At 47.7% G+C, this 18,837-nt stretch overlaps 1 protein-coding gene across 1 annotated transcript in view; it reads left to right on the forward strand.

Annotated features, from left to right (window-relative positions):
* LOC135912633 (uncharacterized) overlaps nt 1-18,837 on the forward strand; it is a 41,282-nt gene that overhangs the window by 5,544 nt on the left and 16,901 nt on the right. Inside the window, exons 3-10 of the mRNA XM_065445122.2 lie at nt 287-316; nt 3,422-3,431; nt 7,252-7,358; nt 9,854-9,936; nt 12,168-12,315; nt 13,246-13,483; nt 15,185-15,347; nt 18,441-18,565. Of these exons, the coding sequence (XP_065301194.2) occupies nt 287-316; nt 3,422-3,431; nt 7,252-7,358; nt 9,854-9,936; nt 12,168-12,315; nt 13,246-13,483; nt 15,185-15,347; nt 18,441-18,565 (904 nt within the window). The remainder of the gene's footprint in view (nt 1-286; nt 317-3,421; nt 3,432-7,251; nt 7,359-9,853; nt 9,937-12,167; nt 12,316-13,245; nt 13,484-15,184; nt 15,348-18,440; nt 18,566-18,837) is intronic.

Raw genomic sequence — 18,837 nt, forward strand, 5'->3', positions numbered from 1 at the left:
TGTTCACTCTTTTCCGGCCTATTTGTGCAGCTGTGGTAACAGTGTGTATGTCTGCAACTGTCGCCAAAAATGAGCGAAGCCTGTGGAATTCACATCATTTAAATACGAGCACTGGAAGCAATGGCTGAAGCTTGGGTGAAGCGCTAATAATAAACCAAATAACGACACTATCAACGCAATGTGACTAGTTGAGGTTTTGTGACGAATGAAGCAGCGTATATTTGTTTCTTGAGTGCAGTTTTTGTTCTTGCCTTCTCGTGGTTTCCTTCCTGCGTTACAATTGCAGGTTACACTGACGTCACGCCTTCGTCTGAAGGTAAGCAAACGCTTGATAATTTATGCATGACACGTGCAACAGCCGTACGTGCGACCCGTAAAGCCCAAATGGTTCTTTCTTTTTTTTCCTTTCGTTCCTTATTTCTTAAGGTGAGGCTACTAATCAAAACTGAGGCTACTAATTAAGGAGAAATTCACTAACCCCTGTTTAATTGATCGCATAAGGGCCGGCGTAGATCTTAGGACACTGCAGTCCATCAGACGTTGCTTCACGTATGGCGAATGTCTGAGTGACCGTGCGATCTTCAACGTTTGTGCCAGCACCATTTATTCAGCCCTATATTTGATATGCAATATTGTGTCAAGTTTTGACTCGCATCATTCGATTGTAAACTTTGCGTTTGTTTGTATTCTAAATCTTGACTTCTGATAAGACAGCTCACTTGAACTGCTGCTTAATCGGGCAATGCGAGGACAAAATAAAAAGAGCAGGTTCATCTAATTCGACTCACCTATTTCACTTGCTCAAAATGTATTTAGACCGCCTATAGAGCATCTATAGCCATAAAATACCTCATTGTGCCTTCTTTGCTACGTTTTCATTTCTAAATTAAAAGTACGGAGACGATCTGCAAACAAAAAACACTAAAATGATACTAAAGGCAAATATTAAGCTGTAGGAGCAGAAGGCCCACAAAGAAGTGCCATTTGTTAAACAGATGACTGCGTTGATGTCGCGATTACCATCGTCGAGCCTATATGCCTGACAGCGCTAGTCCAGTCTCTTCGTCTTCCTCTGCGGGGCTCTATGAGTGCCGCTGCATGGCTCCCCCCTTAGCGATGAAGGCCCTGTCGTTGAGCGGTTTAAGTTGTGGGGATGGCGCTGCCAGATTCTAGACGAGCTGGCTTCAAGCGGTTAACGGAAACTGTCTCTTCGCGTCCATTGATAAGAAGTGTGAAAAAGCTGGCGTCAGGCTGGAGGACTTTGAAGGGACCGTCGTAAGGAGCTTTTTAAAGGAGCGCGAGTAGCGCCGTGACGCATAAAGACGTGACTCTTATGAAGTAAAGATAAGCTCATGCAAATATTTCTGTGGTCGTTACGAAGCGGCGGTGGTATAACAGTGGCCGTTGTAATGCGAAGGTGGTCGGCGTAAGATTGTGGGTCAGCAGATAACGGTTCCCAGGCGAAGACCTCACCGGGTACGAGAAGTGTCGGGCCGAAAACGAATTATGCTGAGGAACACTGTTCAACTGCTTTCGGAACTGTGCGAAGACCTTGTAGAACCAAAGGCAGCGCTCTGCCCATGGAATCATGGAGATACGCGCACGAAGTGCTGCTCTCAGTTGACGCTGGAAGCGTTCCACCAGGCCATCGGAAGTTGGGTGATAAGCTGTCGTTCGTATGCCGTTCTTTCTCCACCGCGGGGTTCTATGAATACTGACCACTACAAATTTATGCTAAACTGATAGATTCGTACTCAAAAACGTCTAAGGTGACAATTTTATCGAGAACAGAACTTTCTTGACCAGGCAATGCGCGTAAAGGCAGGGCATGATTGCAGACTCCCCCGGGACATTCAAGTACTAGCCTAGTTACGTAGGCAGTCATTATTATTCCGTCACCAGTACTCAACCACCCGTAGCAAATATATTGCGTATAAGACGTAGTATATTGCGTTATAAGACGGAGGAAAACGCTACTTGTTCAGTTCTTTTTTATATTTTAGCAAAAAGAACTCATTCACGTTATCCTCGACAACGCCGTGCGTGTTCGAAAAGTCTCGTTTTTTTTTTATTTCCACGCTGCGCCACCCGCGCTTTCGAGCTTCAGTGTTTTCGTTATCGCGTACTGCTGCGCTGGTTCTGTTAGCTCGCGAAACTCAACGGCAAGTGGCAGAGAATACCGCTTCCATGTCATGTCGCGGGATTCCCCGAACGGGTCACGCCGCTTCACCAAGGGACGTATTCTGAAACGTTCGCCACGGCGAAAGTTTCGCACTGGCCACGCCTCCGCCGTTGCGGCGCGCGCTGAATGGCTGCTTTGACAAAACCGGAAATTCACTTGCGCCACCTGAATTTCCGGTTTTGTCGAAGCAGCCATTCAGAGCGCGCCGCAACGGCGGAGGCGTGGCCAGTGCGAAGCTTTCGCCGCGGCGAACGTTTCAGAATACGTCCCCAAGAGCAGCTGCAGCGGCTAGATTTTTCCGTGGCCGCGTGTTGGCGCTGAGCGCAAGAAACTAGCGCCATCTGTCGTGCGCCGTTTTGCTTAGCGACGGCAGGAAAGGGCGGTGATGGCGCATGAACGTCACCATTTCCCGCTCGGTGGCGGGCGATTTGAGTTTCGGTATAGGGGTGCGGACCCTTCAGACGCAATTTTCTCGTAGGCTAAGTCTTTTCTTGGCACGAAACAAACTCTGCGAGGTTTCTGGAATGATATTTCAACAGTCCACATAGACTTAGTATTTGCCTTCAGTAGCTCTTTAGCAAGTATAATTCATTTGGTTTCCTGGTCTATGTACAGCTATTAAGCACTAGCAAAAAAAGTGGCGCCTCTTATCCGGTTGAAAACTAGTACTCACAGTTTACAGGAATCGTGGAGAAGGTAGCGTCGAGTATTCTTTTTGTCGTTAATTTTTACTTAGTTTGGAAATATTATCTCATGAAATTCTTAACTATAGCTACGGCACCATGTACGCAAAGGAACTCTCAGATTCTATGTACAGTTGTCGAGAAAAAGTTTAGGCTGTATCTTCTTGTGCTGTCTACAATTGTTGTTTGTGTAAAATGCATAGCGAAACGTCTGCCAGGCTGAAATTTCTATAAACTGTCGGAATAAACTTTCGTTAGGGCCAGCCCTCCTTGTTATATATCTTACCTGATAGAAAGATGAATCTGATTGCATCTCAAATACAAAGTGACGAGTTAGTTAGACCTCTATCTAGCACACGAAAACAATGTGATTTACGAAAAATAAACTCTGAATGATACATTACCTAATGTGTCTAAACAAAGGCGTTGAGCGATAACTTGACTGTTAACGAGCCTGGGACCGTGGTGGTGTTCTCACGGTATGCCTTGTCCGGATGTTGTATATGCAGTGTCTGTCGTTAACACTGCTAAATGCTTAGCTTTTGCTTCTTTTCAGAAAAACCAGCGTAAGTAGTCACCTGAAGTTTAATTCATTTATGTCATGTAGCGCTACGCACGAGAATGCGGGATGGAGAGGAAACGGATGTTGACGTCGTCATTAATGAGCATAGCTCAGCAAAATCACTGCAAGAAGCATGCGTTAACTAATGCTTTCAATGTCTGCAGTTTTATTACTGATTGGAATCATTGCTGACGTTTAGAGTCCGAAAGTAACACAGCATAGACACGCCGTTTTAGGAGGTGGCGCCCAAAATTTAACTAAATGGGCCTTCCTGCAAGCAATCACCACTGGAATGTGGCAATTACAGCCGGGGGTCGATCCTGCCACCTCGTGCTGGGCAGCGGAGTACCGTAGGCAGTGAGCAACTACGGCCACTGTGTTCGACTAATGCGGTATTCTTAGTTAGCTTATGTGGTAGATTTGCCTGCCAGATTTGCCAGCAGATTCGAATAAAAAAAGCAGTTTTATTAGGAATTATTATTTGCCTCATTCTTGGCACTTTGTGGCAGATAGATAGGAAGGCCTCTATCTATCTAGAAAAATTTGTGGACGCTTAAGCTTCGCCTTCAAGAGGGGAATGCAATAGCGTTATCGCACCCCGTTCACACCGCCCACTCATTTGCTCGGCATGCTCTTGAGTCACAAAAAGACGAAACGTGCGCTTGAGTAAGCGGAACGAACCAAAGAACTCGGTGTCTGGAAGGGAGAAACGATCTACGCGAGCCAAACGTCGTGATAGGCACGGACAGCCGGGCCGCGACGCGCCATGAAGGTGGACGAGATCATGGGGCTGACGCCTCGATGAGATCGTCATCTGTCTCACTTGGGAGCACCATACAGACGCATGACTCCTCGCCAGCAGCACGGCACACATCGCGGGGGACGCTTTCCCACCAGACGCGCTACGGCGCAGTGATCACGTCAGAGGTGTCCCGCATCTGACGCTGCACCTAGGAATCGCGCTGTGAGAGGAAAGAAGAGCCGCGTAGCCTAAGCACGAGGGTTCGAGTGACGCACGCTGGAAGTTGGAAGGGGAGAGAGCGAGAAAACTTATTAAACGCAAGGATATTGGGGCATCCTCGCACCGGTCCCCGCACGGCCCCAATGCGCTCAAACAAAACGAAAGGGAGAAGCGGGCGAGTGGCGCGCCAGCTGTTGGGGCTGCGCCGTTGATTGAGATGAGGGTGTCTTCTGTGTTTGCCGCAAGATGCCTCTGCCTGTGTAGCAAGCGCAGAAGAAATGTAGCGGAAACGAACTTCACTACGCGTTTAACTGCGACTTCTCTAATTTACATGCTCATAATTACCGATATACGCCGCAGTATAGCTTTCTACGGCACGTTTCTAAGGCAACACCGCATTCACTAGAGGCGTTCTTGTCCCACTTTGAACCATCGAACTCATTGGCTGAGTGACAGCGTCTCCGTCTCACACTCCGGAGATCCTGGTTCGGCTCCGACCCAGCCCATCTTGCAAGTTGTTTTTATTTATGAATTGCCTTTCCTCATTTTTCGCTCGCGGTCAACGCCACCGACTCCGACGACACCGGCTTTCCTGCGACACGAGCTCCTTAACGCTGTCGCGGTAATGGAAGTAGTGCGGGACCGGCTGTGTAATCAAACCCGCAGCGCCCACCTCAGCAGCCCGGAGCTCGCCGCTAGGCCATTTCTTTCGCAATTTTCACTACAGGCAAGACTTAATGCACCCCCCCCCCCCCCCCCGCCCCGAAGTGAGCTGAACGTGCTGAAATTAGAAAGGTTTCATATGAAGTACAGTTTCTACAAGCGGCAACCCGCTCCAGAACACAGCTGTGTCTCGCGCGCTTCGAGGTCCACGATAGAGACGACAACAGCTCCGTGAATGTCTACAACAACATACGCCGAAGGAAGATCCACTGCCTGCAGGCTCGTCGCGAGCGTGTCAAGTACTCGTGCACAAGACCCACATCGGTACCGCATTACCGCCGGATGCACTCGCATGCACGATGGCAGGCACACAATGACGTAGTACGCCTTCCGCACAACATGGCGGAAGGGCTACCGCCCGTACTAACAGGTTGCTCAGCGTGCGAAACGGCAACCGCGCCAACCAGCAGGCCCCTGCTGTGGGAGTGCCCAAAGTATGCAGTCTTCCGACGAAAGCACTGGGGGCAAGAGGCCAGCTTCGAGGAGCGGGTCCGTCCCTCCGTAGAGGCCGACGGTGGCCTGCAAGCGATTTTTGCTTTTGCTGAGGAATCGGGCATTTTCGGCATGGTGTAACTGTGCGCGGAAGCATTCCCCGGTGGTTGGCCCTGGCCTCATCTCCCAATTCCTCAGCTCCATTACCCCCTTAATAGGCCGATGAGCCATCCCTCCTTTAAATGGCGGCCATGTACCGTGCACTTCGAGGGAAACTATTGCAGTCTCGCGCAAGTACTCGCTCGCACTCGTACTTCTCTCGCTCCGAAGCCAGCCAGCTCTTTGAAACGGTCGGCGTGTGTGCCGCTTGCTCGTCTTCGTTCCTTGTGGCAGCTCGCGCTTTGTGGGGCCGTGTTGGACGGCAATGTCTCCGAGACCGGCCCACTTTAGTGAGTACTTTCCGCGTAGTGCACTACCTCTCGAAATAGTGCCGAGTTTATGCCGACTTCCTCATCGTCCAAGGTAATCATGCTTTAACAATTATTCACTGGTGACGCGTAGACACTGGTAACGTCCCCGTGTGCTTAGATTTAGGTGCACGTTAAAGAACCCCAGGTGGTCAAAATTTCCGGAGTCCTCCACTACGGCGTGCCTCATAATCAGAAAGTGGTTTTGGCACGTAAAACCCCAAATATTATTACACTGGTAACGTCGCAGTAGGTGTCCCTCTCGCTCACGCTCGTCCCAATACCTATTGTAGAAACCAGCAATCGCCACGTCGTTGGCTCACGTCGAACGGCCGGAGTATTGATCAAGCCGTCGCCGCCGTATGATAATCTTCAGCGTGGTCTCATGTTGCTTTCGTCACATAGACGTATGCCCATGACCCCCACAAACAAGTAGGGCAGCTTACACAAAGATATTAGTCCACCTGCTATCGCTTTTCAGAACCCCTAACAATGCTAGATAGATAGGTGCAAGCGAAAAGGTTTACGTGACATCGATTCCAACTGTGCGTGGGTTCTGCACAGTTTTACGGTTTATACGTCATTACGAAATTCCTATTGTTTTTGTGCTGAAATGACGTGGGTGCCTAGCTTAGCTTGCATTCCTGTATTGCCAGTCGTTTGCACCTGAACGTTATTCCTACGTGTCTGCATATTCATTTCTAAATATTGCAACACCACACGTCGACGGTTGTGGCAGCGATACCTTACTGATAGGAACAACAGCGTATAAGCAACTACAAGCCTCTGGTCATCAGACCAGTGCAACGTCTGTGGTAGAAGGCCGTACTTCCAGTATTCCAAATGGATACAAGATGTGCCCAAAGAAAATATCACGCAAAAAATTGCCGAGGTAGCATACATCACGTGTATGTTTGGCCAGTGTCAAAGTGACCCGGCTGTCTCACTAAACAGTAAAAAAAAGTTCACACATCTAAAAAAGAAAAAGAAGACAAATTGATAGGAAATACAGTATGCCGCTACGGCTATCTTGTTCCATATAGCCAGAACTTCAACCATTGCATGTGGCCAAGCCAACTATAGCAATGCCAGTGCTTCCCTTCCTTTATTATTGCGCGCCAAATCGTCCATTTCGCGTCATCATTTTCATGAGCAAAGAATAGCATTGCTTCTATAAGATGGCTGGCCAGCAGGCCGGGAACGTATTCCTCTGAACTGTCGTTCTCGCTTTACCCAACCAGCGAAGATAGCAAAAACGCCAGGATCTGGGGTGCTGTGGTCTGCTTCCTCGTCATTTGCACGATCTTCGCCCTCATCGTTGTTATCTTATTCGCCACCCAACCCGAAGGTAAGTGCGGCTCAACCTGCGTGAAAGCCCGTTTTTAAATTTTAGATGGCACCGATAAGAGCAGGAGCAGCAACGCGTTGAATATAGTCACTGTCAGAAGAACTTCAGTTTGGCCTAGTTGGTATTTACTGCAAATCATATTGACCGCAATAAAGACGGGGACAGAGGAAGAAAACACATAAACAGCTCAGGCGGTAACTTTCAACTGTTTTATTCATAGCAGCCAGTGGGCATATACAGGCAAAAGGAACATGCGCAGATCGCGGCAAACAAGAATGCACATCAGCTTAGCGTGGCAAATAATTATCAAAAAAATCTATTTCCGCTTGAAACAACCTAATGGAAGTATCGCTAACACAATCTTGGCCTTTCTTATTTATATGGTAAGCTGATGTGCATTCTTGTTTGCCGCGATCTGCGCATGTTCCTTTTGCCTATATATGCCCACTGGCTGCTATGAATAAAACAGTTGAAAGTTACCGCTTGTGCTGTTTATGCGTTTTCTTCCTCTGTCCCCGTCTTTTTTGCGGTCAATATGATTTATAGTCACTGTCGGCCGGCAAGACGATTCTTACGTGACAATCGCCTCAGCTGTCGAGCGCCGTCAGCCAAAAGCGACACTTCAAGCCAGGGCTGGAATTCGCACTCGCGCGCAAGTGGTTTTTTACCATGGGCGACCGTCTTCGCTCACAATATTGTCCCGTGGTAGTGACCGTAAAAAACGCATTCAAACTGACGAAGACGATCGAAGCTAGCGTTTTATTGGGCGAACTTGTGCCCTCAAGAACAGGCTACACTCAAAGAATGGCGACAGCGGCGAACACAGTCGGCGATCGTCGAAAATATGATCAGCGAGTCAAGCGCGTCGGCTTTTATAGATCAGCCGTCAAATGTTCCAGACTAATCGCTGGGACTCACATGCCTTCCACAAAGTTCAACGCCATTCGCGTCGCGCATACATGCAATCAGATTACACACGGTTCGGCGACAACAGACAGCGGATAGAAGCATCGATAACATTCTAGAAACTTCCGATACACATAGACGCGTCAAGGTAAATATACCTGGTAGCGAAGCTTCCATAGGAGCCCATACGTTCAAAACATGGCGGTCCATCGCCGGTTCATGGGGCTTAGTGCCATCTGTATGTGGTGGGAACACTTCCGGCGGAAGAAAAAATAACGTGACGCCATGTCCGGTAAAAGCAAAAGTGACGTCATTTTGTTTTCGAAGGCGCGAAATTTTTGTTGTTCTTCCTTTGGGGCTATATATTCAAGTGCCGCGCCATTCGACTTGATGGGCGTTTCGAGCTTTCAGCTGGAAAGCGATGCAGCAAAAGGCCAGCCGTACGGTTGTCGAAATCGCATCCCTGCGCAGAACATACTTTCTTTGGAGGCCGACGAAAGCTTTAGGTGTAGAGTGCTGATCCTATTGTCAGATGCCAAGTCCGTTGGCCAGCGCAGTCGCACGAAAACAACTACACAATTATGTGGCGGTCGTAACTCACTACTTTTGACTGAACAGATAAGAAGCAATGAAGCTACCCGCGTCACCAAATTCAGACAAACTTCGACAAGCAAGAAAGCACAAATTGTGAGGGGGACGTATTTCAACAGGTGATACGAGTGCGCCTATCTGCCCATTTCAAGACGTGCATTGCAATGCGAGTGATAGTGGCGTCAACGCCCCCTGTAGCGATGGGCGCTGAAAAGAAATGCATTTATTAATAATAATAAAATAAACGTATTTATTTAACTCATCACGAATATATAATTTTGACTAGGAATTTTATTTTCGTTGAGTGAAAAACGCGTTTTTCTTTCCCAATGTTCGTTCCCACCAAACATAGTCGCGCTTCGATCACTGCTCCCATAACCCCCCATGCTGATGTCGGTGACAATCTGTACTGAACCGCTTTTCGCCCGAAGCTTCGCGACCTATTTGAATCGACCTTGGACGCGTCCTGCGCTGAGCGATAAAATTTCGGGGACGGTAAAAGCGCTCACCCGTACAAGATGAACGAGTTCACGCGTCAATCTGTCCAGCAAAATGTTTGGCTGGAATTCTCTCTTAGAAACAGTTCTAGCGAAATAGCACTCTTGTGAGTACGTGCCCAAAATAGTGTACTCTCGCACGGCTGTTTAAAGCAAGCGTACTTTCCGTTTCTTTATTTTTTTATTTTTTATTTAGAGCAAGCGAACGCGTTCAGAAGACGCTAAACGAGGCGGCTCTCTTGGTGTGGGTTGACGGACAATGGCCTCCGAGATCACAGCGGCGCATACCACGCACCGAGCTTTCGAGCTCACGGGCATACTTACTAAATGGCGGAACACTTGTTTTCCAGCCGCCCGGTCTGCGGCGAGGCTTCCGAGTCTTGCACTAAATAATGGTCGCTGCAAATTTTGCCAATGGTCTATATAAGGTGACACAGAGGAATATGTGCGCGATGGTTGCATTCTTTTTTAAATGTCATTGATTTATATCTGTATTTACAGAGGATGATACCGTTAAGGAAGTCCCCGGCAGTTCTGGAGAGGCGGCCGTTACCATTCCGCCAGCCCCGAACCATACGATCGCTGTAAGCCTCAGCAACTAATTCGCTTTTTGCGTGTGGCCTTCAGCGTGTCACAGATTTAGGTACACGTGTTTCGTGTTTCGAAATTTTGTGCGTGTTACTTCAAGCCTATACGAGGTGGCCCAGGTCTCTTGCACTGATTAAAAAGAAGAAAAAAACGCCTTCTATGTGGACGAAACCAATTCTATGCTGTTACCAGCAATTTGAGGCAGTATGCCGTCTTTCTTGTGTTCTTTCTCAGAAATTAGTTTGTAATGATTGCTTAACTACCTTTTTCATTATACTTATATCTGGCGTGCTTATGGTCACTGTTAGAGCACCTTCGGATACGGCGATTTCAATTGTTTGCGTAGGCCCATCTGTTGCGCAACTCAATATCCAGCGTTTAGGAACAATCGCGGCGAATATTAACCATAACCACCTGACCAGCACGTAGTCCACGCTGTATATATCGCGTAGTCCCACGTTATATCTTTATATTTCGCGGTCTTTACGCGAAACGTGGGAGAGAGATTTCACGGGGCACACAATTGAAATTGACATTTTCTAAGATCTTCTAACAGGTGATAATAAAAAGTTAGTTATTCGTAGCCGTCGAGGTAATTATAACGGAAACAAAAACTACCGGACGCTTCTTGGCGTTGCTGAAACAAAATCACAATTTGTTACATCCGCATAGAATTCTGCATTGTTTTCTAAAATAGATGAAGAATTTGGTGCGTGATACGTGGGAATACCGCTCGCACAGAATTTGCCGAAGAGACAATTTTTCTTACCATCAAAATGAAGCCGTCAGATTCCGGGTTTTAAATACAAAACAAAACGAAAGAAAAAAAAACAACGTTCAGAAACTACTCTCCAAGTACGCAGGGATGCATTAGTTGCCATGATTTGGAGCTGCACTGGGTCCCATCACTTTTTGCACTATCTGGCATTTATAATGCCCACCACCCCCCCGCCTCTCAAAAAGAAGAGAAAAGTTTTGATCAATCTTGCGTACACTTTATTTAACACAACTGTGCTCATCTCATTCCTGTGAGGAATGATATACCTCACTCGTACGTCCATGCTGTTCGCGCCCGGAAAGTACTGGGAACAACGTATGTTGTACAGTATATAGTACAGTACAGTATAGTATAGTATAGTATAGTATAGTATAGTATAGTATAGTTTAGTATATTGTATACAGTATATAGCATACAGTACAGTATATTGTACAGTATAATTGAAAAGCTAGGCATGTGTTACAGACGGCGATCAACGCCGCGGCACAAATTCAGCCCCAAAGGGTGCAAATATTTCAGGGAGTGCGTTTCTACAACTTGCTTGCGGTTTGGGTCGATTGACGCTCTCTCTTCTTTATCATTTGTATGGTCATTGTACTACTCTTGCTTCTGACTTTTTCATTGGCATGAATTTGGCCGCCGACAGCTGCCCTTTATTCATTTATTATCGTCGAAAGGACAGGCATTCATAACATGCTGCAAGCGCTCTTAGCCCGCCTTCTCTGTGTTCAATGATGTCAGCACGTGTCTGTAAACAGGCACCACTTGATAACACAGCCAAACTTAGGAAGGGGGCAAAAATAAAGCATTTCAGACATGCCACCATACAGAAGCAAGTAGCATCCTTAATTATTAAGGTGAAAAAGGCACAAAACTACTTGAGCAAATGGCCGGTCAGGAAGGAGCGTCAGAAGGGGGCGTCTGGTCGTTTGTTCACGTATTGGCGTTGTGTCCTCCTCGCCATACGTAGGAACCAACTAGCCTAAAAAAATTGTAAAGTGCTCAGTGTCATCAGTTCTTCCTGTAACGTGTCCAATCCGCTTAGATAAGGCGTTCCTTGAATGTCTAGAGATCACACGACAGCAAGGCTAGTCGGCACTTTTTTTCTCAACTAGCTGACTGGTTCTCGTTTCCGACGGGTTCACTTAGGAGCTTCTTGATGGCGGTGAAAAACTTTATCCCTCGTTAAAGGGAAAGGGGCAACGGAATAGAGGGTAGGGGGAGGAACTACTTGAAGTGGGCCTCCTCTATCCTCTCAGCCCACTCCAGGATGGCCTCCTTAAGAGCTTCTTGAGTCACTTTCTTCAGTCGTACGCCCGTTTGTCGCGTTCGGTTCGCATTTCTTTGGTCCATTGTGTGGAACCGTTCAAATCCGCTTGTGTACGGAGGAGGACAGGCTCCCTGTAAAGCTTTGCTCGTTTCCGCTCTGATGTCTTGCTGCTTCTCCAGACGATTCCGGAGGGCCGCGTCAGTCCCACAACGAGAAGGGTTCCCACAACGAGAAGGGTTCCCACAACCAGAACGGCTGCGACGATAGTTGCGACGACGGCTACGCCGGCAGCAGTGGTGACGTTCCCCAGGACGACACCCTCCCCGGGTAAGTCTCTGCGCAGGAAGTTCAGGACGTTTATACTCCGTTTCATACATTGTAGCTGCTTCCACAGACAATGTTGCCCATCTGACCACGCTACTATACTAGCGAGGTCAGATGCAAGTCTCACTTCCGGCGTCTCACAGTGCAATTTTTTCTTTTATTTGCGGAGCTCCATACAGAATAACTACTTCATATATCACAACTACGATACGTGGCCGCATTGTTGCGTCAAATCATTCATCGTTTGTAAACTTTGTGCTCCCGTTATGTGGCGTACTAACTTTTGGTCGGGGGCGCCAGTGGTGCGATGGGGGCGCGGCTCGCAGGAACGCGACACTCTGTCACTCTGTTCGTTTGATGGTAAATGGGCTCACGTCGTCGAGCTCCTCTCTCGCGCTTCCTTCTGGGCAAGCTGCGCCATCTAGCGGTGCCACCAATAAGTCCGCCAGCTGCCTCCGAGATGCGTGGGGCACCGGTGCGTGAGAGCGCTCACGCTAAACCGTCGGGCTGTGGTTCAACTCCGCCGCGCACGCCGAGAAGTTAAAAGGGTGTTTGCTTTTCATTCAACAGAGGCGTGAAAAAGGTTACATACATACATACATACATACATACATACATACATACATACATGCATACATACATACATACATACATACATACATACATACATACATACATACATACATACATACATGCATGCATGCATGCATGCGTACATGCATACATACATGCATACATGCATACATGCATGCATACATACATACATACATACATACATACATACATACATACATACATACATACATACATACATACATACATACATACATACATGCATGCATGCATGCATACATGCATACATGCATATATACATATCGCAAAGCAGGTGAACTTCGGCGAGATGGCTAATCGCATTAATGCAACATCTCGCAGCCACTCCGGCAACGACGACGACTCAGCCTCCTCCGCTGCTCTGCTCTGTCGGCTCGCCGGCAGCAGCCATCCACCCGCTGTACCCGCCGGACAGGTCGTGCGACATCGTCTTCTTCACGCACGTGCGAGTCAAGAACAACATGGTGCGGCCGGTGCTTGGCAAGGACACCTTTCCGACGTTCAGGAACGTCTGCGCCACATACAGGGAGACCACCTGCGGCCTGTCCTTCGACGTGAAGTAGGTCGCTCAGCGCGCGTGCTGGGTACAAGAAGGCGGTACAATACAATGCTTGCTGAAAGGGGTCCCCTCATCACGCATGCTGCGAGTGCTCGATAGGAAATTTTGGTTAACCGCTGATCTCTGTGAAGCGCAGTCTGTGGAGCGATTTGGCGGATGCTTTCTTTTTTTAAATTGCATCAGTACTTGTGGGAGATAGAAGAGACTGTGTTACCACGAGGTCATTGCTGCGAGGAGGCATGCTTCACTACACCAACACTGAAACTCCCTTCCTTTGCAACGCACACCCTCTCTCCCAAGTACCTTTCTTTCCCTACCCTCTCCCACAGCGGCACACAGGGACCGCGTCACGTTTGCGTTACTGGCATAAGGTGCTTTCTTTCTGCTTTCCGTTTTTTTTCTTCTTTATTTCTTAGCGGTGCACTTGCACTGGCGGTTTTACGCGTTTTGTATTGGAGAATGCACAGAGCTCACGCTCCATAATTAGTTACGTGCCGTTTATGATGTCGAAGCCTTTATGCGTGAGACCATGATGCTCCGAGAGGCTGTGAAGCTCTCTCGAGAAGCAAGGTGCACAAGGAGCCTTTTTAAACGCATTAAGTGCCGAACAAAACAGGCATCAAGGAGGAACAGACGATGCTGGGGTCGTCTGTTCCTTCTTTGTCCTTGTTTTAATAATATGGCTCAATAATATAACGTTTTAGCAATATGACTCAGTTATGTGGCTCAATACCACCTCACCAAGTTGTCAGTGCTCCTGTGCCTTTTGAAACTCGAGCTATGGGTCAGGGTCATTCAACGCCAAACGCACCAGCCGAGCACTCAAACTTCAGTGTTTCCTTTAATTATGATTACTTATTGTGCCTAGAGAATGCATTCTCAATATACTTGTGTGACGAAAATTTCTTGTGTCCCTGATGCTCGCTTCACTGGTACCCTTAAGAACAAAAAATAAAAAAATGAAAATCTTACTAAAATTATACCTACTTCAATGAAAATGGAAACCTTATTCAATACCATAGAAAAGTTACGCTTTACTACGCATTCTGCGACGTAATAGCTCTGCCATTAATTTTAATGTGTTTATAGTGCGGCTAGAAAAGCCAATTTCGGGCATTTCGGAAAGCTTTTATGAAAACCTTAAATGTGTTCGCAGTGGTTTTTTGTAAATACTCCTGGCAATCATGACATTAAAGATTGTGCTAAAACATTTTCGCATGCAACAATCACGAAATATAGGAGAAAATGTTCCCAAGGTAAGAAAAAATTGCATTTCTCTCACGTTTTTAGGAATTCGACCTAAAATCATGAGCGGTTGCGTGGTGCACTGAAGCGGACCAAGAATTGGCTACGCAAAGTTCATTCCGAGTCATTGTTGCTTTTAAATGTCACACATATATATATATATATATATATATATATATATATATATATATATATATATATATATATATATATATATATATATATATATATATATATATATATATATATATATATGCCCCTACTCCGTCATGCGCCATTTGCCAGCAGTGCATCTTCACTGCGATACACGGCTCAGTCTTACGCAAAAAGCTATGTACTTACCGCGCTTTTCTCCGAAAGGCGCGGCTGAAGTGCTTTGAGTCTGCGGGAAAGAGAGGTAAGGTGAACGTCCGCGATAATACCCGCACAATCATTGGTCGCACGTATCCTCTGCAGCTTCCTCAACTATACCCAGTTTTCCGTCACGGACCTGCTGGATCATCTGGCGGAGCTGAGGAAAGCGTCACGTATCAACCACTACGGCGTCCTCAACATCTACGGGACCCCGACCTTCGTCGCAAACATCAGCACCGCGTCCGAGTTGAGCGACACTCTCAGCGTAAGCAATGTTTCCGCCCCCCAGCGCGTCAAACCATAACGAAAAATAACACGACACACGAGTGATAAAAAATTTTTGGCAGTTCAGGGCCCGATGTGGCCGAAGCCTTGGTAGAAGCAGCAATGCTTAGCGTTGCGCTCGTACTTCTCTGACCTTGTCCATGGCGCACGTGAAGGTGACGTGTTGGCGCGAGGTAGTACGCAAGGCAACTGCAATGCTGGTCTGACGAGGCGCGCCGTCAGTGGCACTGCAAGCGTGGCAGCTCGATGGAGCACAAGATGAGACTAGCGAGAAATCGCCGGTGCTAGTTTAGCGCTAACTGAAATATTAGATAAGACTAGATTCGTGCTAGACACGTGCTCTGGGAGTGCAGAAACGCTCCGCCCGACTCTACCTCCGACAAGTGGGAGAAGACCCTAAGAAGCCCGCTCCTACAAGACCAGCAATGGGCCGTCCAGCAGGCTCGCGCAGCGGCCGCCAGGTATTCCCTGTCGGTCCCTGCGTGGGAGACGCCCACTGCGCGCTGACGTGCGTCCTGCAGGACTTTTATTAAAGTTTTTCCAATCCAATCCAATAAGGCAAGATTGACGCTTAGCGTCCTGTCCCGCTCAGGCCAGGGCATATACACCGAGCAGTCACCGAGCAAGTGTACTTATGGTGCATGCCCGCACAATGCTCACGTTAGCAGCGGGAGACAGAGTTGCCGCTGAGCTGGCACCACTAACGAGGTGAAGGCGTGTAGCGTGGACTGCGCGTGCACTTCGCTTCGTCTATACAGAGTTCTAGTTTAACATTGCAGCGTAATAGCGGGTTGAGAGAAATAGCGCTACCGTTCCGCAAACGAGCTTTGCGAAAATCGTCTTCTAGTACAGCGGGATAGCGTAGTTTACGCGTGCGAGGCTATTCAATCACGCTTTATAGTTCTCGTGCTTAGCGCGCACAAATGATTCCACCTATTCGCTAAGCATTGCGTTTGCGTGCTAAAAGTGGGGGAGTGAGCGGAATGACGTTTGTGAGAACGTTGTATCTGTGCTCTCCGCGAGTGCCGCTCCGCAGTGAAATCTGTGCAAGTCTGCCGTCCATAGCCTCCAAAATGGCCCGATCACAGAAAGCACATCCCGTCACGCCTAGTTCGCGACTTTGCCAACAGGTGGCGCAGCCATCCCAGAAGTTCCCGGCCACCATTTGTTTTATGCGAAATTCGGCTATCCGAGCTCGCTCAACCGAAACTAGGTGGGTGAACTGGGTGACGTTTAGCTTACGTCACCCAGCAACGGTTGTCCTGCGCGCTACGACTCTGCGCTCTTCTCTGCCGCAGTGCGCTGGCTGTTCGCTGCTGGGTGACGTAAGCATAATATCGCCTCTATGGGCGTGGCTCCGCGCTCACAGCAGCCTCCCAATTTCGGCTTCGCGCATTGTGATAGGCGAAATTCGTCGCAACATAGTTGGATGGGTAATCGACTTTTTCCAGCAACCGAAAGCTGCTATGGATTGTATGTAGTGTTTGCTTCAATTTTCCAATTACCATGACCCCATTAGAAAGAAAAGTAGGAACGGTGCATCACAATGTAGATTAAAAGAAAAATAAAAAAGTAAAGACCTTGCTGCCAGTGACAGGTAAATCTACACCTTCTAGCACCACTTTAGGAAGTGTTAGCCCAACCTAAAAGCACCACATGAAACACGAGATGCTATACCAATTGAGCTACAGCAATGACTGGTCCTCCGTCCATATTTTGTTATTCACTATTTGCGAACGTGTATACCGTAGGCTTACCTATGGTATTCTTAGCCTGCGCCACTCAAAGTCATGGCGGAGGAGGCGAAACGTAAGTACTCCTGCAGGTGGATCCCGTAATACGTGAATTTACGAGAAGGCAAACTAAGACCTCGTACGGTACCAGCCAGCAGAGAAATTTCCTGTAGTTGGCGTTGTCTAAACGCATCAATTCTCGGTTGAATGAGTTTTCTATGATTTTTATAACAAGAACAAAAAAAATGCAACAACCATCTACAATAATTCTCAATGTAGCTGAACAGGTGAACACTTTTCGAAAGCAATTCGTCGTATTGAATGAAGGATGCGCTTGAAGGCATGCCGTGAGAAATTTTAGGTAGCGTTTATGGTTTCACGCGCAATCCCGTAGACAAAACAATGCAGTTTGTCGAAAATGAAAAGAATGTCCTTAAATAAGCACCAGCTAGCCCAGCAACATGTCTCTGCTGCAGCCTGCTCGCGAGCAGTGGACGGCGAGAGAATAGGAACAGCAATCCTTCTGGGGCGTTTCACCACAGCGCCTAAACCTTCACGCGCCCCCGCACATTCGAGCGACTCGCCCGGCATTGCTCGCACCGCTCGACAATTCTACGCAGACATGTCCAGTATGGAGCCGTGCTCTACAGCTTCTCCCTGGCCGACGCCATAAAACACACACACACACACACACACACACACACACACACACACACACACACACACACACACACACGCACACGCACACGCACACACACACACACACACACACACACACACACACACACACACACACACACTGCTAGTGTTCCTCCCGTGTAAGTGACTTGTGCTGAGTTCTAGACTGAGACTGCTTCTCGAGCTCATCTGTTTTACTATCACCGTTATTAAAATGATTACCCAATTTTAAGCGCCTGAATGAATTAGGACAGTTTTGAGTGGGCATGGACCTAAACCTTGATGACATTCGTTAAGTAAAGCTCACAATGAAAAATTATCTTGTCGGTTCTTTCGGGACATACGTTCCCAAAGTCTGCTCAATAGTGGAACGGGATTCCAGTTAAGATCGTTTCTACCTATTAGAGCGACACTTTTGTGAAGCTGCCCAATGACACGCCTGTGTATTTCGTATCACACTTCAATCGATGATATCTCGTAAGTAGAGCTTCTCTTGGGCATACTCCCTAGCAAACACTCTCGGCTTTAGTTTGGCAATTCCAACGTGTTTGACCTTAAAATTAGGGACTTTAAACTCTTTGTAGGGACTCTTTGTAGTCAGCTACCTCTACATTGTAGTTTGTCACACGTGCGTGTTCGTGAAGAAATATTTTTCTTTTCAGGTGTTTCGGAGTGTCCTAGGAGACGACAGGAAAAGCCATATGATCGTCCTCGGCGTCGGTTACTTCTTCTACAACGACACAGACTCTTGGGAACACTTGTCTGAAGTTGTCGAGAAAGTCGCCTCGTGAGTAGGACAGCTGTCGAACTCGAATTTTAGCGAGACGGAGCGAAGGCTTTTCCCCGACAATTGAGCGGCAGCGCCACCCTCACTCTTATATAGACCTTCTTCAGGCCATGACGTCACGCCAATTGCCGCCTGCCGTTGCCTGCCGCGAGCCTGCTAATTCTGGCAGGCACGTGTTAATCTAGTGGTGCTGACCATTGTAACGTCGTACAGATAAATAAGCTAAACTGCAAGTTACTGCGGCAAAAAACTCAAGTGGCTCGCCGAGAAGC

Source organism: Dermacentor albipictus, chromosome 7 (assembly GCF_038994185.2).
Source record: "Dermacentor albipictus isolate Rhodes 1998 colony chromosome 7, USDA_Dalb.pri_finalv2, whole genome shotgun sequence".
Lineage (NCBI taxonomy): Eukaryota > Metazoa > Arthropoda > Arachnida > Ixodida > Ixodidae > Dermacentor > Dermacentor albipictus.